The following is a 19,485-nucleotide window of genomic DNA, read 5'->3' as shown; positions in this document are numbered from 1 at the left end:
TAATATGACTAAAGATCTATATGTAAGTGCTTACAAGATTATTGCTGGTAGTAGGAAGTTTGGAGAAGAAATTATCATTAGAATTAAAAACTATTTATAAACATACAATAAATCAGATTTAGGAAGATCATGGTTTTTTGTCTTGTGGGCTGCTGTTCGAGTTGACAATTAAATGGATGCAATTCATGCACCAAATCATTCATTTTTATTTCAAGATGCCTTCCTTCCCATCCCCAAAGATTCGTTTTGGACTTTCTTTATTATCTTGACATTTGTGGGTTCTTCTTTTAATAACTTCAGGGTATTGTTGGAGTCTCGCCGTAAATCAAAGAAAATTACAGCAAGAGGAATCTTTGCAGGTGCCAGGGTGGTGCGAGGAGTTGACTGGCAATGGGAAGATCAAGATGGTGGCAATGGGCGTAGAGGAAAGGTAAAGATAAGACTGGTTTAAATAAGAAGATGCATTCCTGCATGGTCATGTAACAGCCTCAGTGGCCTTTCTAATTGTAGAGTAAAAATATCATCATAAAAGTTGCTATTATAGTTTGCTGGACATTTTTTAATCTTTTTCTGTAATGCTCAAGCATTTTGAAAGAGGATGGGATGTATACTGTGACCAGTTATTTTAAATTTAAATTTACATTTTTACAATACCAGCACAAAATTTTTAGAACTACTAAATTTGTCTTGGTTGTTCTGTTTAAGACTGGCTTGTAACAACAGTAAGATCTTGAGCATATTTCAGCATTACTAGAGAGCTGGTATAAAAACAGAGCTCTCGGGAATAGCCCTTTCTGGTCATCACTGCATTCTGTAGTCTTATTGCTTGTGGGTCAGTACCTTTGTGTATCTCTTGCTTTTGGTTTTCGGTGCTTGCACCCTGGATTTTTGTTTTTCATCTAATAATTATAGAGACTTTTCCAGTTTAAAATTAAAAACTTTGCAAGTGTTGGATGTGGATATTATACTACTGGCTTAGGACATTATGTGAGTGGGTTTTATTTGTTGTATAATAAAAATATTTTGGTTTATTGAAAATTGCATGGAATAACATGTGCTAATCATAACCTTTGCAAATTTTCTGCTTACAACTTACATTTACCTTGAGAGCTAATGAAGGTTCGTTATAAGTATGAACATACAGCAGGGAGTGTAAAATATACTATGACTTTTATCACCAAATATGAGGTGTTCTAGAAGGAGAATTGGATGCCCCTATATCTTGGTGAACTGGTGTTTTTTGTTGTATTTATTTTTAGTACACTTAAGCAGCATTTAAAAGAAAGTGAAAAGTTCCTGAATAAGATATTTAGCCTATTTTTTATCCTAGATATTTATGGAAGCTTGAGGACTTTTGGGGATTTAATTTTGGATTTTATTGAGAGGAAATAATGAATGTAAATCTCTTAAAGCAAGGGATATTCAGATGCAGCTTTTTTCATCTTGATTATTTACCCCTTGCTGTGAATTTGGCAAGATGCTTTGAAATCTCTGAAACTTTGCAAAATGAGAGTCTTATCCTGCATTGTCTGCTTTATGTATTAAACTTGAATTAGTGGGTTTATTTGCAAGCTGAAATTATGTATAAATGCGTATAAATGTTTTTAATGAGGAAAAGCAGATGATACATAGCAGAAACAGCTTTTAAATAAATACAAATAAGAATGAAGACAAATTCTGGAAATTGATTTTTTTGAATAATGGAAGTGTTTTCAGAATTTGGTGCATGATCTCATGATTTCAGAAATGTCAGGGAAAGTCCTTTTCACTCTCCTTCTTTTGTACTGTTGTTGAACAGATTGGCTCTGGAAATAAAACTTTGTCTCCTAACATAGTGCACCGCCACTAGGCTAATGCAGGTTAAACCAGACAAGTTGAAGCAATTAAAATAGTTTTCATCCTGCCTTTCTTAGTTAAATGCTGCTTCTAATAAGAACATGTCAGAGCATCATAAAATAAATTTTTACAGTTCAGATTTTTTTCTCTACTTACGTAGTTAGATTACCTACCAAATATACAAAAGAAAAATAGGCCTACGAAGTATATATTCAGGCTGCCATCCTATTAAGACACCTAGGGAACACTCATATCAAACAGAAAACAGCTTCAGAATAAATTTTATTAAATTCAGTAGAACTGCTGTATCCTGAATTATTCTGAAGAGATGAATAAGGTTTTAAGTTCAAATTGTGCTTCTAAGTCTTTGTTTTAGAAACAATCTTCTTATTTTTAACACTGAATAGGTAACTGAAATCCAAGATTGGAGTGCGTCGAGTCCACATAGTGCAGCATATGTTCTTTGGGACAATGGTGCTAAAAACCTTTACAGAGTTGGCTTTGAGGGCATGGTAAGTATAAAAGAACACAAAGGGTAAAATGCATGGTGGGGGAAGGGTAGTAAGAATAACTTGTTGTGCTTTATTATCCTGCTTTTGTAATACCTTTTGTCAGTTTGCATGCTATTAGTCAGGTCATTGTGAATACAGCTGTATGGATCATGCATATGTATTAGGAAGAAAGTCTGATCTGGGAATTTATAAAATATGTGAATAACTTAAAGTTAAGGGCTGGTTTCTGCCAGAGTATAGTAAATATTTACATTGCGTACATGATTATCTTACTGTGCTGCTATTGTGCTTGAATTAAAATTCAGAAAAGAAAAAGAAGCTTAGTCATGAACTTTTAAAGACCCTATTTCTTAAACTCCTGAACTCTTCAGTTCACTTCAAATTTTGGTGTGATTACTGTAAGATTTGCAGTTTTTAAATTACTGGCAACACTCAGAATCCTCTTGAGTCAATGGAAAGATGTTGAATTAAGTTACAACTTTAATTTGCTTTAGCACTAAATTTTTCTTTTTCACTGCCTAGCTTCTACAGCTATTTCTACAGCTTTAGAGAGAAAATGGGTCAGACTGTAGCCGAAGTGCCTTCTGTTGCTGGGTTTTCTTATCCTAATGTGGGTCAGGGAAAGGTTACTTTGATTATCAACTGCTTATAACATCTTCATTAGCATTTTCTTTGCATGATTTTTGTTTGATACTGCAGAGGAAAACCATGTTAACTTAACATTGAAGTGTCATCTTGTCAGATGTGTATCAGTAATAAAACGTTAAACAACGACTAGACTGCTTTTTTTGAAAATAAAATATTTGCCTTATAGCCTCAGTTGAAATAAAGTTTATTTTTATAATAAAAATTAAATACTAAATATCACTTTTGCAGTAAATACCTATTTTAGTGTCAGGCTTAAAAAGACTAAACATTTTTAGTGCAAGTCAGCTTTTCTGATGTATGAAGGTGCTAAGGATAAAATATAAGTCAGTATTGAATTATGTCCTTCATGGTGCCCCCCAGTTCTAAGGAAAATTCTTTATATACTGGCAAAAGGGAAAGTAAGTTATATGTAGTATTCTGTAGTATAATATTATTAAACCAATGGTTGGTATCTTCCCCCCTGTATTTGATTGTGATGCTTGGAGAAGGAGCACAATTGCAAAATCTAGATAGAATGAGATACAGATCAACTGATTTTTTTTTTTGTTGCAATTTCAGTTACTATGTTAAAACTGCATAGTAGGAGTGCTGTGGAATCATCAAAGATTCCTTCTGGCCTCAGAAAAAATACATTTAAGATAAGTTATATTCTGTTTTTAAATAGTTTATTACCTTAATATTAAAAATATATTTATTATTTGTAAATCAACTTTATTCTGGTGCCAAAGTATTGCCACACAAGGAAGTGTTAAATATTTCTAGAATACTTGATTAGCTACTGCAGCTGTAAATTTGAATGGATAAGGATGACCCTTCCCACAGATTTGTAAAATAAAAATATTTGGTTAGTCATTTAATTAACAACAAAAAACTGTTAAAATGTTTGTGAAACTACATATATGTATATGTTTTATATATATAGGATAATATATAAATAATATATGTACATACATATGTATTAAAAGGATGATTTGAGGCTTTATATGTAGTGCTTACGTGATTGTAATCCTTTCCTACAAGAATTTTATCTTTGTCGGCTACTTTTATCAAGTGCAATTTTCACTTCAGACAGAATGAATTCTTGGATATCTGTGACAAATAGTCATTTGAATGTAAAGCTAGATTTTATAACTGATTAATTGTTTGCTAAGTGTACAATTCATTATGATAATTTACTACTATTTATGTGCCGTGATGTAAAGCTGACTAACAGACTGTCAGAAAGTTCATGTGAAGTTGGGGCAAACTTGTCTTGGGACTTAGAAATGGGATAAGAATGTCCAGAGAATGTGGAATTAACAATACTCAGTGTGTGCCCATGTAAATACAGCTGGGAAGAGACCCCTGCTTGCAAATGAATAACACTTGACTCAGATGCAAATGATACTGATTAAAGAAACACAGCTTATTATTGTAAGTCAGGGTTGCTTGTTTGATAGCTGACAGGCTGCATCTGGTCCTCAAAATTAATCTATCTGGCCTGCCAGCTTTTCCTTGGGAGAGATGAGGACTGGCTGGTGGGGCAGCAGGTGCTGGCTGGAAACTTGCATTTATTTGTGGTCAGATCCTTAGAGTTTTTATTCAAGTTTGCTGTTGCTGTGTTTACACATGAAGTAGTTGAGAGGGGTGCATCTTGCCTTTCTTTGTGAAGCCTGGCAATTTAAATCTGGGAGTTTCTGCTGCCACAGGCCACAAATTCCCAAACTGAAATCTGTTTTTATGATATTGTTAGGTTGAATAATATGTTTGCTACATCTGTAATAGGAATAAAGTACTGTTGGCTAATATGGTTATTGACACTGCATTTCATATTTCTATGTATTCAGATTCTAGAGCCAGACCAAGCTGTTAACCGCATTACCTGCTTTAGAATTGTGTGCACATAGCCTTTTGCAATAAAAAGATATACTATGTGGAATTAGAGAGTTAATGAGAAGATCTTGATTTAGCTTTTTGGACTTGTTTCTAGTTTTTATTTCTTCGTATCATACAGCTGAGGATGTAAAGCTGGTAACTTCCATTGGTTTTCAATAAGCGTTGTATTCTACTATTTACTAATAGAATGATTTTGCTATAAAAACTTGAGAAAATAGTTCCATCAGCAGGAGTGGCCTAAATCAGTTTAATTTTTTAGGAACTGGTTTTGTGCTACCAAATTTCTTTGCTTTTGCCTTTTTTTGCTGTGATTAACCTCCTCTTCTTTTTTTTTCATTATGGAGGATCTTGCTTTCATCTGTGTAACCTCTGAAAGAAGTAACTGTAGTTATCATCTGTCATTGTCACAGTAATCTGTAAGCCATCTGTGTTTGTGTACTTTTTTCCACGAATTCTGAATAGTTGACTGCATAAAGGAAATTGAGAAGATTCCTTGTCCTTGTGTTTTTGACGTTACTTTAAACTCTCTTATCCTGATAGATACCTAATGTCTGTTCATCAACATTTATTTGGGTTACCCTTAAAGATAATCCTTGAAATTACTCTAGAGGATTTTAAGAATGACTTAACACTTTTTTAAAAATAAAAACAAGGTAAATGTCTTAGCATACTAGGCATTGCAGGTGAGTGTTATAAAATATATAGAAATATGCTTTCTGCTGCAGTTACAACTGTCAGATCTGTAACGTAAGTCAAATCTTCAGCTCTCTAGTCCCTTATCTTGTCCCCAGTACATTCAAAATGAGGGGTTTAGGAAGGAGCAACAAGAATTTTCATTATTTTGTTAGTTTAGTGTCCTTCTGTTGCTTCTAGGCACTGATCAAAACTGATTAAAACACAGAAACATGATTTTTGGCCACCTTTATGCATGCAGCAAGAGTTTTTTATTACATTACTCGGTGTAGCCAAAGTTAGGTGGCTAGTTGTTTTGGAATTCAGAGAGGAAGGAGATATTTATCTATAGCTTGTGCATTTATTTGCATTTGTCAGCAGACTTTGTTTTGCTTCTTGTTTACATAGTCTTATTTCTCTACATTTCTCCTGTAGTCTCAACCAAGCCAAGTTTTTCATCTCTCCATAACTGAGTTGCTTAGTCACATATTTCTGTTAAGCAGAAATGTACTTACTGATTCTTTTCCAATTTTGTTATTTACAGTATTAACCCACAAGGAAGACTTTAAAATTATCCTCCTTAAAAAAAACCCCAAAGTTACACATGGAAAGTTTTTATAAATGCCGATAATCAATAGAAGTAAGGTTATAAACCGTTCACTCGGGATTTGCCTGTGGTCTGATCTGTTCTGTGAGAAGCTGTTGCTATTGTTTTTATACCTCACACCTCTTTGTCATTTCACTTTCTCTACCATCTTCTACTTTCTCCTTGTATTGCTTTCACTTTTCTCTTGAAACTGAAAATGATTTGAGTTCATTAAATTTGAAATACAGCATTTCTTATAAACCTTTAGCTAAAACTTACGGATTTATCCAGTCCCTTGTTATCTTAATCAGGTGACAAAGCAGCATGCACGGGGCTTTCTCCATTTGCCTTGTAAGGGCTTATTTCCTTGCCAAAAACTGTTGTAATTTTAAAGACTTAAAATGACTTTTAATGGGTGTGTTCATTGCTATGTCAAACACCTGCAGCTGTGGCACCATTCCTGCTAGTATATCTAGGTATATATAAGATGAGTATTAATTTCTTTCCTGGTATTTGCTGCTGGTGTTAGAGGCTATTTCAGTGCATCTGGATCAAACATTCTTCTTTTTCTTAGCAGCACACATGGTTTTCTTATCAAGTCTGTAGACTCCCCTCCCTGGTTTTGATGGATGGCATTCCATATTGATTGGAATAATTATTAAGTTATTCCAGTAGGCAGCTGCTCCTTCAGCAATGTTTTCCTCTTCAAAGTCAGGGATGATGGCGCTTTTACACCATCTGCCAACACTGCTGATATTGCTGTAATGTACATTTTTTTTGCCTTCTCTGAAGTGATGAAATTGCTGCTGTTTTTTCAGTGGTATAATTGGATGGTAAGTCAAAGTAAACTGTTATGTTTTCTGCATTTCCCACTTAGCTGAGCAGATCATGATCTTTATGTAATCCAGTCACATAGAGCTGGAATGCAAAGAGTTTTTCAGGAAGTCAGAAGGTAGATGCTAGAAGACCAAAGTTCTCCACTGTAGGCAAAAACCATTATTACCCACTGCTTGTGTGCATCAGCTGTTACTATGGATCTGAAAGTCCTGATATGCAATGTTTTGTGCTCGCGCTGTTCCTTTAGTTTTCATTATAATGATTTCCTGCTGAACTGGGGCTTCCATCTCTTCTCTAACTATACAAAAATTCCACAAAATCTATAGCCTTGTTTTTCTGTTTCTTGAAAGAATCCTTTTCAGGGTTCAATGAATGATTTATCCATCAAGTTAGTGTATGAAGGTTTTGTTTTCATCTTTGCATGTTTGTCTCCACCACATATTTACGCCCAGCCTCGTAGTTGTTACTTCTTTTTCTGGTGTCACCGTGAGTCTAAAACTTGCGTTTTAACAATCCTTGTGTTTTGGTACAGTCCCTTTTGCACTTGTATGTTTCATCTCCAAATGATCCGCTATTTCAATCCATTTACAAGACTCAGGGAGACTCATAACTTGTAAAAATCCTGGTGGGGTTCTCCGAAGTGCGGTACAGCAGAGCTGGCAGCAGCAATGCGCTGGCAGCCTGGTGTGGCCGGCCTTCGGCTGTGTTTGTGCTCCGTCCTCACTAGGGGGGCCTCTTGCCACGCAGTCCCCAGGGGAGGGTGACCAGGAACTTAACGCCACCCCTGATTTTTCACTTAAACTACTTGGGCAGAAGAAAGCTTGTTTTCCTTTTCTGATAAATATAGTAGCTGAGTGCTAAAAGTAGAATTATAGTTACTTACCCAGCTTTTGTGGTACTGAAGTATAACTAAGTGCGGTTTCCTATCTTAAAACTCCAGGATCTTTTTTGGGTTTGGTTGTGTTTTTTAAGACATTTGCAGGCCTTTATCATGTTGAAATTACTTTTGCTGTTTGCAAAGTTGCTGAAGGAACTCTCTGCTGTATATACAGTATATATGAGTTAGTTTCATACTGCCTTAATCTCTGTCAGTGCCTCGTCTTTCTGTGCATTTTGAGTCCTCAATTTTTTGGTGAAGGCTTATGTAAAAAAAAAATTAAACATGTTAACTTGCTTTTCTGTGATACTTAGATCAGATTCTTGTTTTACTCCTTAGTGATCTAACACTGGTTTCACCACGCAAGTGAAAGGAAGTCAAATGTGAAACTGAGGTTCAACATCAAGCTACCACTTAGTTTTTCAACCAAGTATATCATTATACTCCAAAAATAAACTACGCGTAGGGCATGGTACAGGCAGGGTAAGAAAAGAGAGCAGATTCCTGGTGGGTTTTTTTTTTCCCCTGTAAAATTTAAGGTATCTTAACCTACTTCCTAATAATTTCTGCTGCAAGGTAGTAATTAGCCTTTTACTGAATATTTTATTTCTTCTGCTAGCTTTTAGCCATCGGTGTGCTCTGTATGTTACACTTGCTATAATGCAAGCGATCATCCACCCAGATTTTGCCTGGCTGGGAGGAGAACCGTTTAGGACCCTCCCGCGCTCTATTCTGAATGCTCTGAAGAATGTGAAAACAGCTCTTGCATGTATACCCCTTTCTGACTCCTGCGCAGGCAGCTGGTTGTTGCATGACATGAAGAGTTTGTATTCAGTGGGTGAGACCAAGTGCTCCCAGGCACGTTAAATCTCTGTTGGTCTGGGGCAATGAATCAGCTTGCCATCTGGGATGGTCACCGCAGCCCCTTTGTCTTCGGCCGAGTTAAACCCAGCACCTGCCCACGGGGCGGCAGCATCTTGTCGCAGGCCTGCTGCTGCTGGGCTGAACAAACTCTCTTTCTCTGATTTCTCAAAGGATTTGAAGAGCGGCTAAATCTCATTGTTTTCATCTGGCTGTTTTCATCGCTTTTTCAAAAAGTGGCGGTACATTCTTCGTAGATCAGGATATATGCTGAATTTTGTATTGTTTCTGGCTGCTTAGCAGTTACAAGTCACTGAGGGTAGTATTGTGTTTGTCAGTGCCTTGATGATTTGGAAGACTTGAGAGTTTTCATTTTAATCCTCTTGCAGGAGCACAGTCTGTCAATAAATCTTGGGTGTGGGAAAAATAATTGTTAAAGTATTTGTTTAGTTCTGGTTGATTATATCATAATCACCACTTGTCCTCTATTTCCTCCCCCATCCCATAGAATATTCTGACACATTTTGCAAAGAGTTTCCTACCTTCTTCCCAACTCATCGTGTGCAAAAAATGCCCTTTCTTTAGTGAGAATTGTTCCATAAGGAGCAATGGCAGATGGTAGCCATTTGGCTTTAAGGCTTACACCGGGAAAAAACTAGAGGAAAGGAGAATTATAGGAACTCTGCTGGCTTTATGAATAGGCGTTGGTTATCATACTTGAAACCTCTGTTTCTCAGATAATATTAAACAGAGTCTTTCTGGAGGATGAGCTTTAGAACTTTTCTCTTTAAAAAGATCACGTTTAGCTCAGCATAGTGTTTTTTTTAAAAAAAGTAATACCCTTGTGTTCTGTATATTCTTAATTGGAAATTCTTTATTTTGTAGAATTTGGGTGCCAGGTTTTCTTCTCCAAGTTCAACATGTATCTGTCAAAAAGGGTTGGGAAGCGGGGGTAGCACTGGCAGGCATTAAGTAATTGGTACAGAAAAGGCTATGGCCTCAAGCACTGTTTGCAGATTTTTTTTTTTCTTTCCTTGCTTGTGTTTTTTAAAAGGAAAGATAACGTTATGGAACAATGCAAAGGAGCTTTATGTTATTTTAATACCTTCCTTTGAGTTAGAAATCTCTCATACTTTATAGCCTTTTATATTGGTAAAGGTTATTAAAATCTTGAGAATGTCAAGGATGATAGATTGGAAAGTATTTGAGATTATATACATCAGTAACTAATTCATGGGATATGTTTTTTGTATACATAATTTTCAGCCTTTCTTACTTGAGTATATTTCAGTTCTAGTTTCACTGACTTACGTTAACCTGGAGAGTCAGTCAGCGAGGACTAAAGTTGTCTCAATCTCTCTCCGTAGTCTGACCTGAAATGTGTCCAAGATGCAAAAGGAGGCTCTTTCTACAGGGACCATTGTCCTGTGTTAGGTGAGTTGAAAATAAAGTAAATTTATCTTGATGTGTGTTAATTAGTGTGAATTTCTCTTTAAATGTCATCTAAAAGGACTGTCCTTACTAGTGAAACGTAAGTGGTAACATTTCTATGCATTAATAATAAATTGTAATGCTTTTCTAAATGTATTTGGTATCAGTGTGCCAAGTGGATGTCAAGGGAGCTGTCAAGTGTTGACTAAGCGATAAATTGAGTCACAAGTCGTGTGCACTATATTTCTAAGGAGCCAAACATAGCTGTGCATTCTTATAAGACTGTCTTAAATATTCAGAGATGCTCAATGAAGTAGCATGTACATGGCCATAAACAGGAGTCACTTGAACATATAACTTAACCTGTAATTTTATACTAATACTAGTGTATGTTGTGAAATCTTAGTTGAGGTTTTCCATATCAGCTATTGCACAGACTTATTTCCTCTAGTGTCTTGGCTAGGCTTGTAGACATGTGCAGAGTGTATTATAAAAAATAATTGCCACGTGTTTTCGTTTTTGAAATATGGGTAAGTTGGGATAAATTTTATAGATTACTGGACACAAATTTCTTAATTATTAATGTTTATTTCCTTGGCAAAACACCTGGTCATAAAACTGGACACTACAGAAAATGTTGCTTTTCTTCTCAAGTTTCTTATTATACTTCAATGCATAGAAAACTTAGCTGATAATACTGGCTTTTCTGAAATGATGAGAATTCTCTGTTTACTAGTCTTAATCTATTTCCTTGCACAAGTACTTGAAGTATGATGTGCAAGCACTACTATTCTTTTATTGACAGCATTGGTGAAAAGGTGAAAACAGTAAAGGTCTGTTTTGTTTAGAAAAAAACCAAGTCACTTATTTACTGTCAAGTAGATGAATTGTTTGAAAGTAAAAAGCCACGGCACTCTGATCTTTGTATCTTGCTTCTGTACTTAAAATTAATTTTGTCATTTTAGCCTGACATGAATACAAATAGGATCTTACTGGTTCTTTATTACACAGGTAAACTTAGGTTCTTATGCATGCCCTTTATTCATTTTCATTCTTGCTTTAAAAGTACAGGTCTGTTTTCTGCATGTAGCTTACTTTTAGGATGATACGTTTTTGAATGCATGAATATTAATCACTAAAGATAGTAGGAGACTATTCTTTGTTAAATTCTTCCCCTTCCACTATATTAAGTTGCTCTTGAAGGACGACAATGAACTCTGTTCATCATTCTTACCACATTATCCTCCATCTTCTCAGTCTTACTGTTTGTTAGAACATCTGTCCCTTTTATTTGTCTTCTGAATGTAGTTCACAGATACGTTCATGCTGTGAATTTAAATGTATGCTTGCAATAAAAACTAGAAAGTTATTTTTGAAGCTTTGTCATATTCGAAGTAGAGTGCAAATACTATTCCAGCAGGGGCCTAATTAATACAGAGTAGTATGTAGTTGGGGCAAAATACTGGGACTGATTTTGTTCAATACCACATCAGTGACCTTAATGATGAGACAGAATACGATCCCAGACAATTTGCAGGTGATAGCAAGTTGGCAGAGAGGTGTGGTTGAAAGTAGAGCTTTATTCAGAAGAGCCTTGAGGAATTGAAGAATTTGGTGAATGGAGACCTCGTGGAGTTCAATCAGAAGAGGAGTTTTGCACTCTGGTTGGAATAAGCCTATGTACCAGGAATTCCCAGACTGGGAATTGTGAATGCCTGAGTGAGGAGCCTTGCTGAGGAAGACCTAGGTGTTGCACTGAATACCAAACTGAATGAGACAGCAGTGTGCTGTCATGCAAATAAGGTAAATTTCATAGTGGGCTGTATTAGCAGGATGGTGGGGAACAAAATAGGAAAAGTTATTATCCCCCTCTTTTCAATGGTGATGAAGCTGTGTCTAGAATACTGTGTCCTGTTCGTGTCATTGTCCATCCATCTCTTCCCTCCCCCCCAGTTTTGAGAAACTGTAGAAGGTCTGATGGTGGCCTGCTAAAGTGGTTAAGAGACTGAGAGGACATGATTTGCAAGGAGGAGGAGCTGGGCTTGTTTAGTCTGTTAAGAAGGAGATTAAGAAGTAATCTACTAGCCACCTACAACCACTCGAAGGATGATTGAAAATGATGGCACCAAAATTTCAGTAGTGGCAAATGGCATAAAAACAAATGGTAGTGGCCTTAAGGCCACCTTAAGTGACTCGAGAGGTTCAGATCAGATATTGAAGAAATTTTCTGTTACACCTTGAGCTCTATATTGCATTACTGGAAAAAGTTACTTGGAGAGGTTGTGGAACCTCAGTCCCTGGGGGCTTTCAGGATTCAGACAGGCAAAGCCACAGCTGACCTCAGCTGGTTGTTAGTTCAGCTTTGTGTGGGATATCAGACCAGATGACCTCTACAGATCCTTTCCTCCAATTAATGCTTCCATAATTCTTTGCTGGTTTATATCTCTTCCTTTCTTAGACTTCCCTGTCTCATCAGGGCTGTCTCTGGGATGTTTGCTGTCTAAGTTTTCTATCTAGTGAGTATCAGTAGCTTTTCTGAAGAATTAATCTTTGACTTTGTCCTCTGCAGAAGTGGCTGTTTTCCATGTTATGTGTGTTGTGCTGTGAAGGTGGAGGGTGCAGACTGAAAATTGCATTCCATCTATAGGTCCTTTAAACTAAGGCCAGGACAGAAAGAAGTCATTGGGTGGTCATAGAAGTCAAAGTCCATTGAACATGAGCATATATTCATGGGCGTGTTTCCTTTCTCAGCAGTTTCTTCTTCAGTAGTATCAGATTCTTTTCTTCGCCATTCTTTCCTCTGGAGACTTTTAGTGCTGCAACTAGTGCTGCCAACATCTGGTGTGGATTTCAGGCTCTGGAATCAGTCTCCCTCCAAATAATGTTTTTGTCTCTATGTGTCAGGCTATTTGTTTGTACTTCCTTATTGTTACAGTGCAAAGATCCTTTCTTCATTATTACCTCTTGCTTGGAAGAGGAAAGACAAACACTCCCCCTGTTCCTTAGAGGCAGCAGTATTACTAAAGGAATTCTGCTCGACCTGTCCTTTGTCACTGATGTTGCCATTGAACTCAATCTACATGACTTCTGCAGTTGTCATACTCTTCACTGTTCTGTGGGTGGCACCAGATACCATCCTCTGGTTCTGGCAGCGAGCAGGTCCACAAGTGTGTTCTCCCATCAGTTAACACAGCTTGATGTGTGTGAATGTATGCGATTTCCCTCCAGCTAATGAATTTTTGCTATGACACGTCTTTTGAAAGCAGGCATTGTCCAGGGAAAACATTTTAATTTTAAATTTGTGGGGTTTTTTTTGTTTGTAGTCATCTCGCCTCTTATAAGGTTAAAGTTTTTCATCATTGGTCATTTTGGAGGTATTCTTTTGTCAGTGCTTTCTCCACATTTAAGGACTGACCCAATTGAAAACCCACTTTCTTTGGGCTTTCTGCTTATCTTTCAGCCTCTGAGTGGATAGATGGCATTTTGTGTATGACTCTTTCAAAATTATCAGAGCTTTTTTGTATCTAGATACATACACCATATGATAGTTGTTACCATCCCAGTTAGAGCCCGTAGTGGAGCCTGTCACAAGTATTTAGCATTTGCCAGTGTCATCGCTATTTGCCTTGAAAACTCAACAAGAAACACACAATTGCATAGCCTCTCAGAGTTCTTTTTTACCTGTTCACTCCCTTTTAGCTATTGGCCGCTACGGTTGCAGAGACATCGAGTCTCGGAGATTAACTTCTGTTCTTTAAATTGCATGGAGAATTAGTGTGGTCATGTGAACATCTTCTTATTCCATTTCAGGTGAGCAAAATGGTAACAGAAACCCTGGTGGGCTGCAAATAGGTGACCTTGTAAACATTGACCTTGATTTGGAAATTGTGCAGTCTTTGCAGCATGGTCATGGAGGATGGACTGATGGCATGTTTGAAACTTTAACAACAACTGGAACAGTTTGTGGCATTGATGAGGATCATGACATTGTAGTACAATATCCAAGTGGCAACAGGTTTGTTCTATAGCCTTCATCATTGATTCTCACAAACTTCCTTTGCCTTCAGCACTTGTGATCACTTGGTGCCAGAAACTTTCTGTTTTCCTTTTGTGTCTATTAAGATTTACTTGAGAATTTTTATATTCCTTCTACAATGTATCATGAGGACTTACCTTTAAAGATGCTTTAATGGGAAAAGGAAGTTTGTTGCCTCTCTCACTTCGTGAAAATTTGAGTCTAAAATAATGAATGACGATCTGGACGACGTTATTTCCAAAATATAGTGTTTTAAGCAGTAATTTCTTGTTTAATTACAAAGTAACCCATGATTTCAAGGGAAATGGTAATAGCAATGCATTGCAGGTTTTCAGGAAAATGAGTTAAGAGGACAGGTGACAAACTTTTTATGTTGGGGATCTTGTCTAATATAGAGTGACCTTGGCAAGATCTATATCTAGCATTGTCTTATTCAAAGGGATGTTAGTTTATGTAAATATGGACCGAGAATGGGAAGTGTTGGGGAAGCTGTTGCCAAAACCACTCCCTGCAAGCAGTTTAGATTTGAGCTGCATCCATGCTAACAGGATTCAAACCCAGCTCTACAGCTGGATCTGAGCTGATATGTCCACATGGTTTTGTGTTGTCTTGCTCTCAAGTATTGGGCTTCTCTTTAAAAGGCAGCTGATGAATGGAATATTATTTCAGTTGTATTTGGAGACTGACCTGTTCAGTTTGTCCAGAAAGGATTAACAGTGCATTACTCATTCAGGCTTTCCCTCAAGATACTGTTTGTTAATATTGCAAAGTAATGCAAAACAAAGCTGTTTTCTGAGCTAACACAAGCTGAAGGGATGCGAGTGGCATTTCTTCTGACAGTCATGGCTGCAAAGCCAGTGAGAGGATCGGCTCTGTCTTGTGGTTTCCTTCCTGACTTTGCCCTTTATCAAGATTATCTGATGCTTCTCAACTAGATCATATAGCTGAATGAAAGTCAACCCCAGACCAAATGGCACATAAGGGAGAGATCACCATATTATATATTAGAATATAACTCAGCATAAAAACAGCTAAATGCCTCTAAACCAGTAAAATTTATAGTACGAATTAGGATCGTTTGGTTAAAAATTGAGGTGTATCTAGGATGCAGGGCATCCATTTGATTGAAGAGTATTTTTATAACTGAATGTTGCAGCTTATGGCTTGGGAGGGAGGGGGTGAAATCCCATGTTCTTCCCATGTTGCGTCCTGACAGTTCAATCCTTTCTGGGACAGCTTGGATCTTCCCCTTTTGAACCAAAGTCGTCGTCTTCTCTCCCTGGAAAAATAAAACTGTATAAAACTGTATAGCTACTTTCAGGACTATTATATTGTTGTCAGCTTGCTTCCCCTTAGGCAGAATATTTCTTCATTGCTTTACAAATGTACATCTCTGAAGATTACCCTGGAAGTACTCAACTAATGAGCCACAGACAAGTTTATGGGGAAAAAAATGGTTAACAACAAATATGCCATAGTACCCAATTGCAGAAAGTTTGTAGGCATACAAGCAGAATCTTGTCCAACAGATAATTTTTAAGCATGTATTTCACTTTGCATGTTTAAAATCTACTTTAAATTGTCTAGGTGGACATTTAATCCAGCTGTTCTCACCAAAGCCAATGTTGTCCGAAGTGGAGATGCTGCTCAAGGTGCAGAAGGAGGTACCTCTCAATTTCAAGTGGGTGACCTTGTTCAAGTATGTTATGACTTAGAGCGAATCAAGCTTCTTCAGAGAGGTCATGGAGAGTGGGCTGAAGCAATGCTTCCAGTAAGTAGTTGTATGTTTGGATTCATAGAATCGTAAAACTTGTATAATATTTCTAGTTATGGTTGATAATAATACCTGGAGGTTGTGGGAGTCAAAGTGATTTTCTTCTAAGTTAGAGAAAGTGTATTTCATCAAACATGGTGTAATAGTTGCTCAGATGTAGTAATCTGCTTAGCCTGATGAAATTTAGCTTAAGCTATTGGTGACTGTACTATTAAACAAGTGACTTCATAAAATTTATGATTTATTATAACAGTCAGGTTTCTAAATATTTTGGTCTTAGTATTATTTGCATTTGACGTTTTCTTTAATGCAGACTTTAGGTAAAGTTGGTCGGGTCCAGCAGATCTATTCAGACAGCGACTTAAAGGTGGAGGTTTGTGGGACATCTTGGACATATAATCCAGCAGCTGTCTCGAAGGTGGCATCAGCAGGATCTGCTATAAGTAACGCATCCGGTGGTAAGTTTGAAGAATAACCAGTAAAGTATGTATGGCAAGTATTTGTGTTAATTAAAAAAATTGTTAATAAGTACTAGTACATAGTTTGTATGCAAGGTTAATGATACTCAGACTTGGGGTTTGGCTAATTGATGTTATACTTTAGAGAAAGATACAAGAAAAAGCTTGCAGTCTGTATGGAGATGTTGGTAGTTGTTATCTTGATAAGGTGCAAAAAAACTCCAAATCGAATTTGGGGTTCTGTTTGGCCACAGTGCACGTAAGTCTTTGGAGATCTGCTCTAAGGACTTTAAAATTTAAATGATTGGAAGGGATATTAGATTGGAATAGGGACCAAGGCATGAAGAGAGTATCGCTGGCTGTAGCAAGCAGCATATTCTTTGTTTAATAGGTGGTGTGGAATAGCAAGCATAAGCGAGGGATCTGTTGCAAGCAGTTACTCAGGATAATATTCTTTCCTTAAAATTTAGTCAGACATCCTTTGACTAATTTACAGTGGGATTTCTTTTTTTTTTTTTGTGTCTATGTAATCACATTTGTGTTCTGTTGACCCTGCTCTCGTTCATCTAATAACGAGGCAGAAAGACTGTCCAATGTGTTTTATGTTCTATTGGCTATTTCACAGATCAATTGAACTAGAATGTTTTTCCTCTTTTTGGTCATAGCTAGTTGTTTTTTTCTCTTCACACATTTGCTTTAATGTCAATAAACCTTTCTACATAGTTTTCTAGACTTTTTCCTAGAGCGGCATAGATACAGTGAGTTTTCTGCAATAAAGATAAAGTCACAGTGGCCATAAAACTAGCTAGAAGAGTAATATGACTTAGTGTTTCAAATCACAGCGGGCAGGATATACCCTAAGTTAAGCTAGAAGACTAAGCAGCCTCTTAGATAAATATGTAAATTAATGTTTTTACCTGCTCCCCACCTTTCTATATTTTGTAGTAGACAAGCTATTCATGGTTCAGTCAACTTTGTTTTGAAGTGTCTGATGTGACAGTCTCAACTATTTAAAGGGTATTAGGGTGTAGCGCTTACTCAGAACTGAATAATAACTTACAGCTGACATTTTATGGTGGTTTGTGTATTACTGTGTACGTGCCTTTAGAAACACGACAAATGTAGGTGTTATTTTTCTGTTCTTGAGTGATTAGAATTGTAATCTTAATTGTCCTTTGTTTAATAATTACAGAGAGATTGTCCCAGCTATTGAAGAAATTATTTGAAACCCAAGAATCTGGAGATCTCAATGAAGAATTGGTTAAAGCTGCTGCCAATGGAGATGTTGCTAAAGTGGAGGACCTGCTAAAGAGACCAGATGTAGATGTGAGTGTTCTGGTTTAGGAGGACCTGTTCTGGGGATCTGTAATACTAAAGGAAGTGAAGCTGTCGTAGATACTCCTTGCCAGTCACTAGTGTGTCTGCATAGATGTAGTACAGCTGGTTCCAGTGTCTCTTCTCCCATTTGTTGTCCTATGAAATGTGTTGGGGGGTGTGTGAAAATAGTGCTTTAACACTCTTTTTCGCTGGACAGATTCTGTGTTCTATTGTCTGCCGTGAATTAAAATACTTTCCAGCCTCTGTCTGCCAGAGTCGGGGCGGAGAACCAAACACTCACAATTAGTGAAGGGTCTTCAGCTTCTTTTGTTTTGAGGAGATAGAAGGAAGGAGGGTAGATTTTGGGGATTTTTTGCTGTTGTTGTGGGTTTTGTTTTGGTTTTGGTTTTTTAACTCACGAGGTAGGTCATCTAATCTGCTCTCTGTCAGATTCCTTTTACCAACTTGTCTAATCGCTTAGTAGTGAAAAGTCTAAAAGAAAATGCTTAAGAATTATAGGACTTGGTTCAGGGAATATGTTTTAAAATCACAATCACATGTTTTTCTCACTACAGCACTAGTAATTCTTGCAGATAAGAGACTAAACTCCATCAGTTCTGAGGATTGATTTGTAGCTCAAGATTATACAAAACATGGTATTTTGTTCAGACTGACTCCTGTTGTTACCATAAATTACAAAATGAAGTTAAATATACTGTAGAGCAGAGAACTGGTATCATTCTGAGACCTGTTCTCAAAATCTTGCCTTTACAATAGCCCAAAGATGAAAGTTTTTAATCCAACTATCGTTAAGGTCTTAATTTTGAAATAAATCAATTTCTTGCTTCTTTCTTTCAATCTAGCTAATACTATAAAAATGAAATAGAGAAGACCTAGGAGATTATCTGTATGTGCCAGAAAGGCAGCTGTCTAAAAATTGCACATTTGATACTTTCATATGCATGCTGTTGCTTTAAGTTTTCTAATAAACTTGCATGTATACTACTAAAGTGGCTCATAGATATGTGTGTGTATCTTGCAACTTATCTCTAAGTATTGATATGCTTCCAGGTGAATGGACAATGTGCTGGACACACAGCTATGCAAGCCGCTAGTCAGAATGGCCATGTCGACATTTTGAAGTTGCTTCTGAAACAGAATGTGGATGTAGAAGCAGAGGTAACCTAAATATTTCAAAATACACTTTGTCTCTCCTTAAGTTTCAAACTTTGCTACATACAGAAATAGCAATTCTGTTGGAGTTGCCTTCTTTTTAAATGTCAGACAGAGTGAAAAAACTTTTGTTACTGTGATTATGTTCCCAAATTAGCTTCCTATTAACAGTATTACAAAAGGTCAATATCCAGTTCTTTATCACCTCTGATGAAGTGAAATAGAATGCTAATATAATAGAGCTATGTAAGCTAGTGTGTGATTGTAGTGGATGAAGCCCATTTTTAATTTTCCTTTGTTTCATTTCAACAGTAGAATGCAATAGGCTAGCACACTGCCTGTGGCATTCAGAGAAAAAGATGTTGTCGGATGCTGCATCTCCAACCTCAGATACTTGCCATGCTGCTTATATACAGTATTCAGTTGGGAGAAAGTCTTTCATTCTTAACTAAAGCAAGTTTGAGCAGAAAGTAGTAATAACTTCGGGTAGGAACTGCCAACTCTGCTTCCAGTTTTTCAGGGTTTTGTGGCTTGGTTTTTTTTTTTTTTTGAACTTCACGCAAAATAGAAGGATTTCTTTTTGTTTAGGTTT

At 36.8% G+C, this 19,485-nt stretch overlaps 1 protein-coding gene across 9 annotated transcripts in view; it reads left to right on the top strand.

Annotated features, from left to right (window-relative positions):
* MIB1 (MIB E3 ubiquitin protein ligase 1) overlaps window positions 1-19,485 on the top strand; it is an 86,428-nt gene that overhangs the window by 14,361 nt on the left and 52,582 nt on the right. For 8 of the 9 annotated variants that reach the window (XM_075141996.1, XM_075141995.1, XM_075141994.1 and 5 more), the window contains exons 3-10: window positions 301-430; window positions 2,244-2,348; window positions 10,072-10,138; window positions 13,946-14,150; window positions 15,759-15,942; window positions 16,259-16,403; window positions 17,596-17,729; window positions 18,792-18,899. In XM_075141996.1, coding sequence (XP_074998097.1) covers window positions 301-430; window positions 2,244-2,348; window positions 10,072-10,138; window positions 13,946-14,150; window positions 15,759-15,942; window positions 16,259-16,403; window positions 17,596-17,729; window positions 18,792-18,899 — 1,078 coding nt within the window. Of the gene's footprint in view, window positions 1-300; window positions 431-2,243; window positions 2,349-6,908; window positions 6,963-10,071; window positions 10,139-13,945; window positions 14,151-15,758; window positions 15,943-16,258; window positions 16,404-17,595; window positions 17,730-18,791; window positions 18,900-19,485 lie in introns of those variants that run through there. The other variant, XM_075142002.1, reaches the window with a different exon arrangement.

Source organism: Calonectris borealis, chromosome 2 (assembly GCF_964195595.1).
Source record: "Calonectris borealis chromosome 2, bCalBor7.hap1.2, whole genome shotgun sequence".
Taxonomy (NCBI): domain Eukaryota; kingdom Metazoa; phylum Chordata; class Aves; order Procellariiformes; family Procellariidae; genus Calonectris; species Calonectris borealis.
Note: the sequence above shows the minus strand (reverse complement) of the source record. Positions and strands in the feature narration are given on the sequence as shown.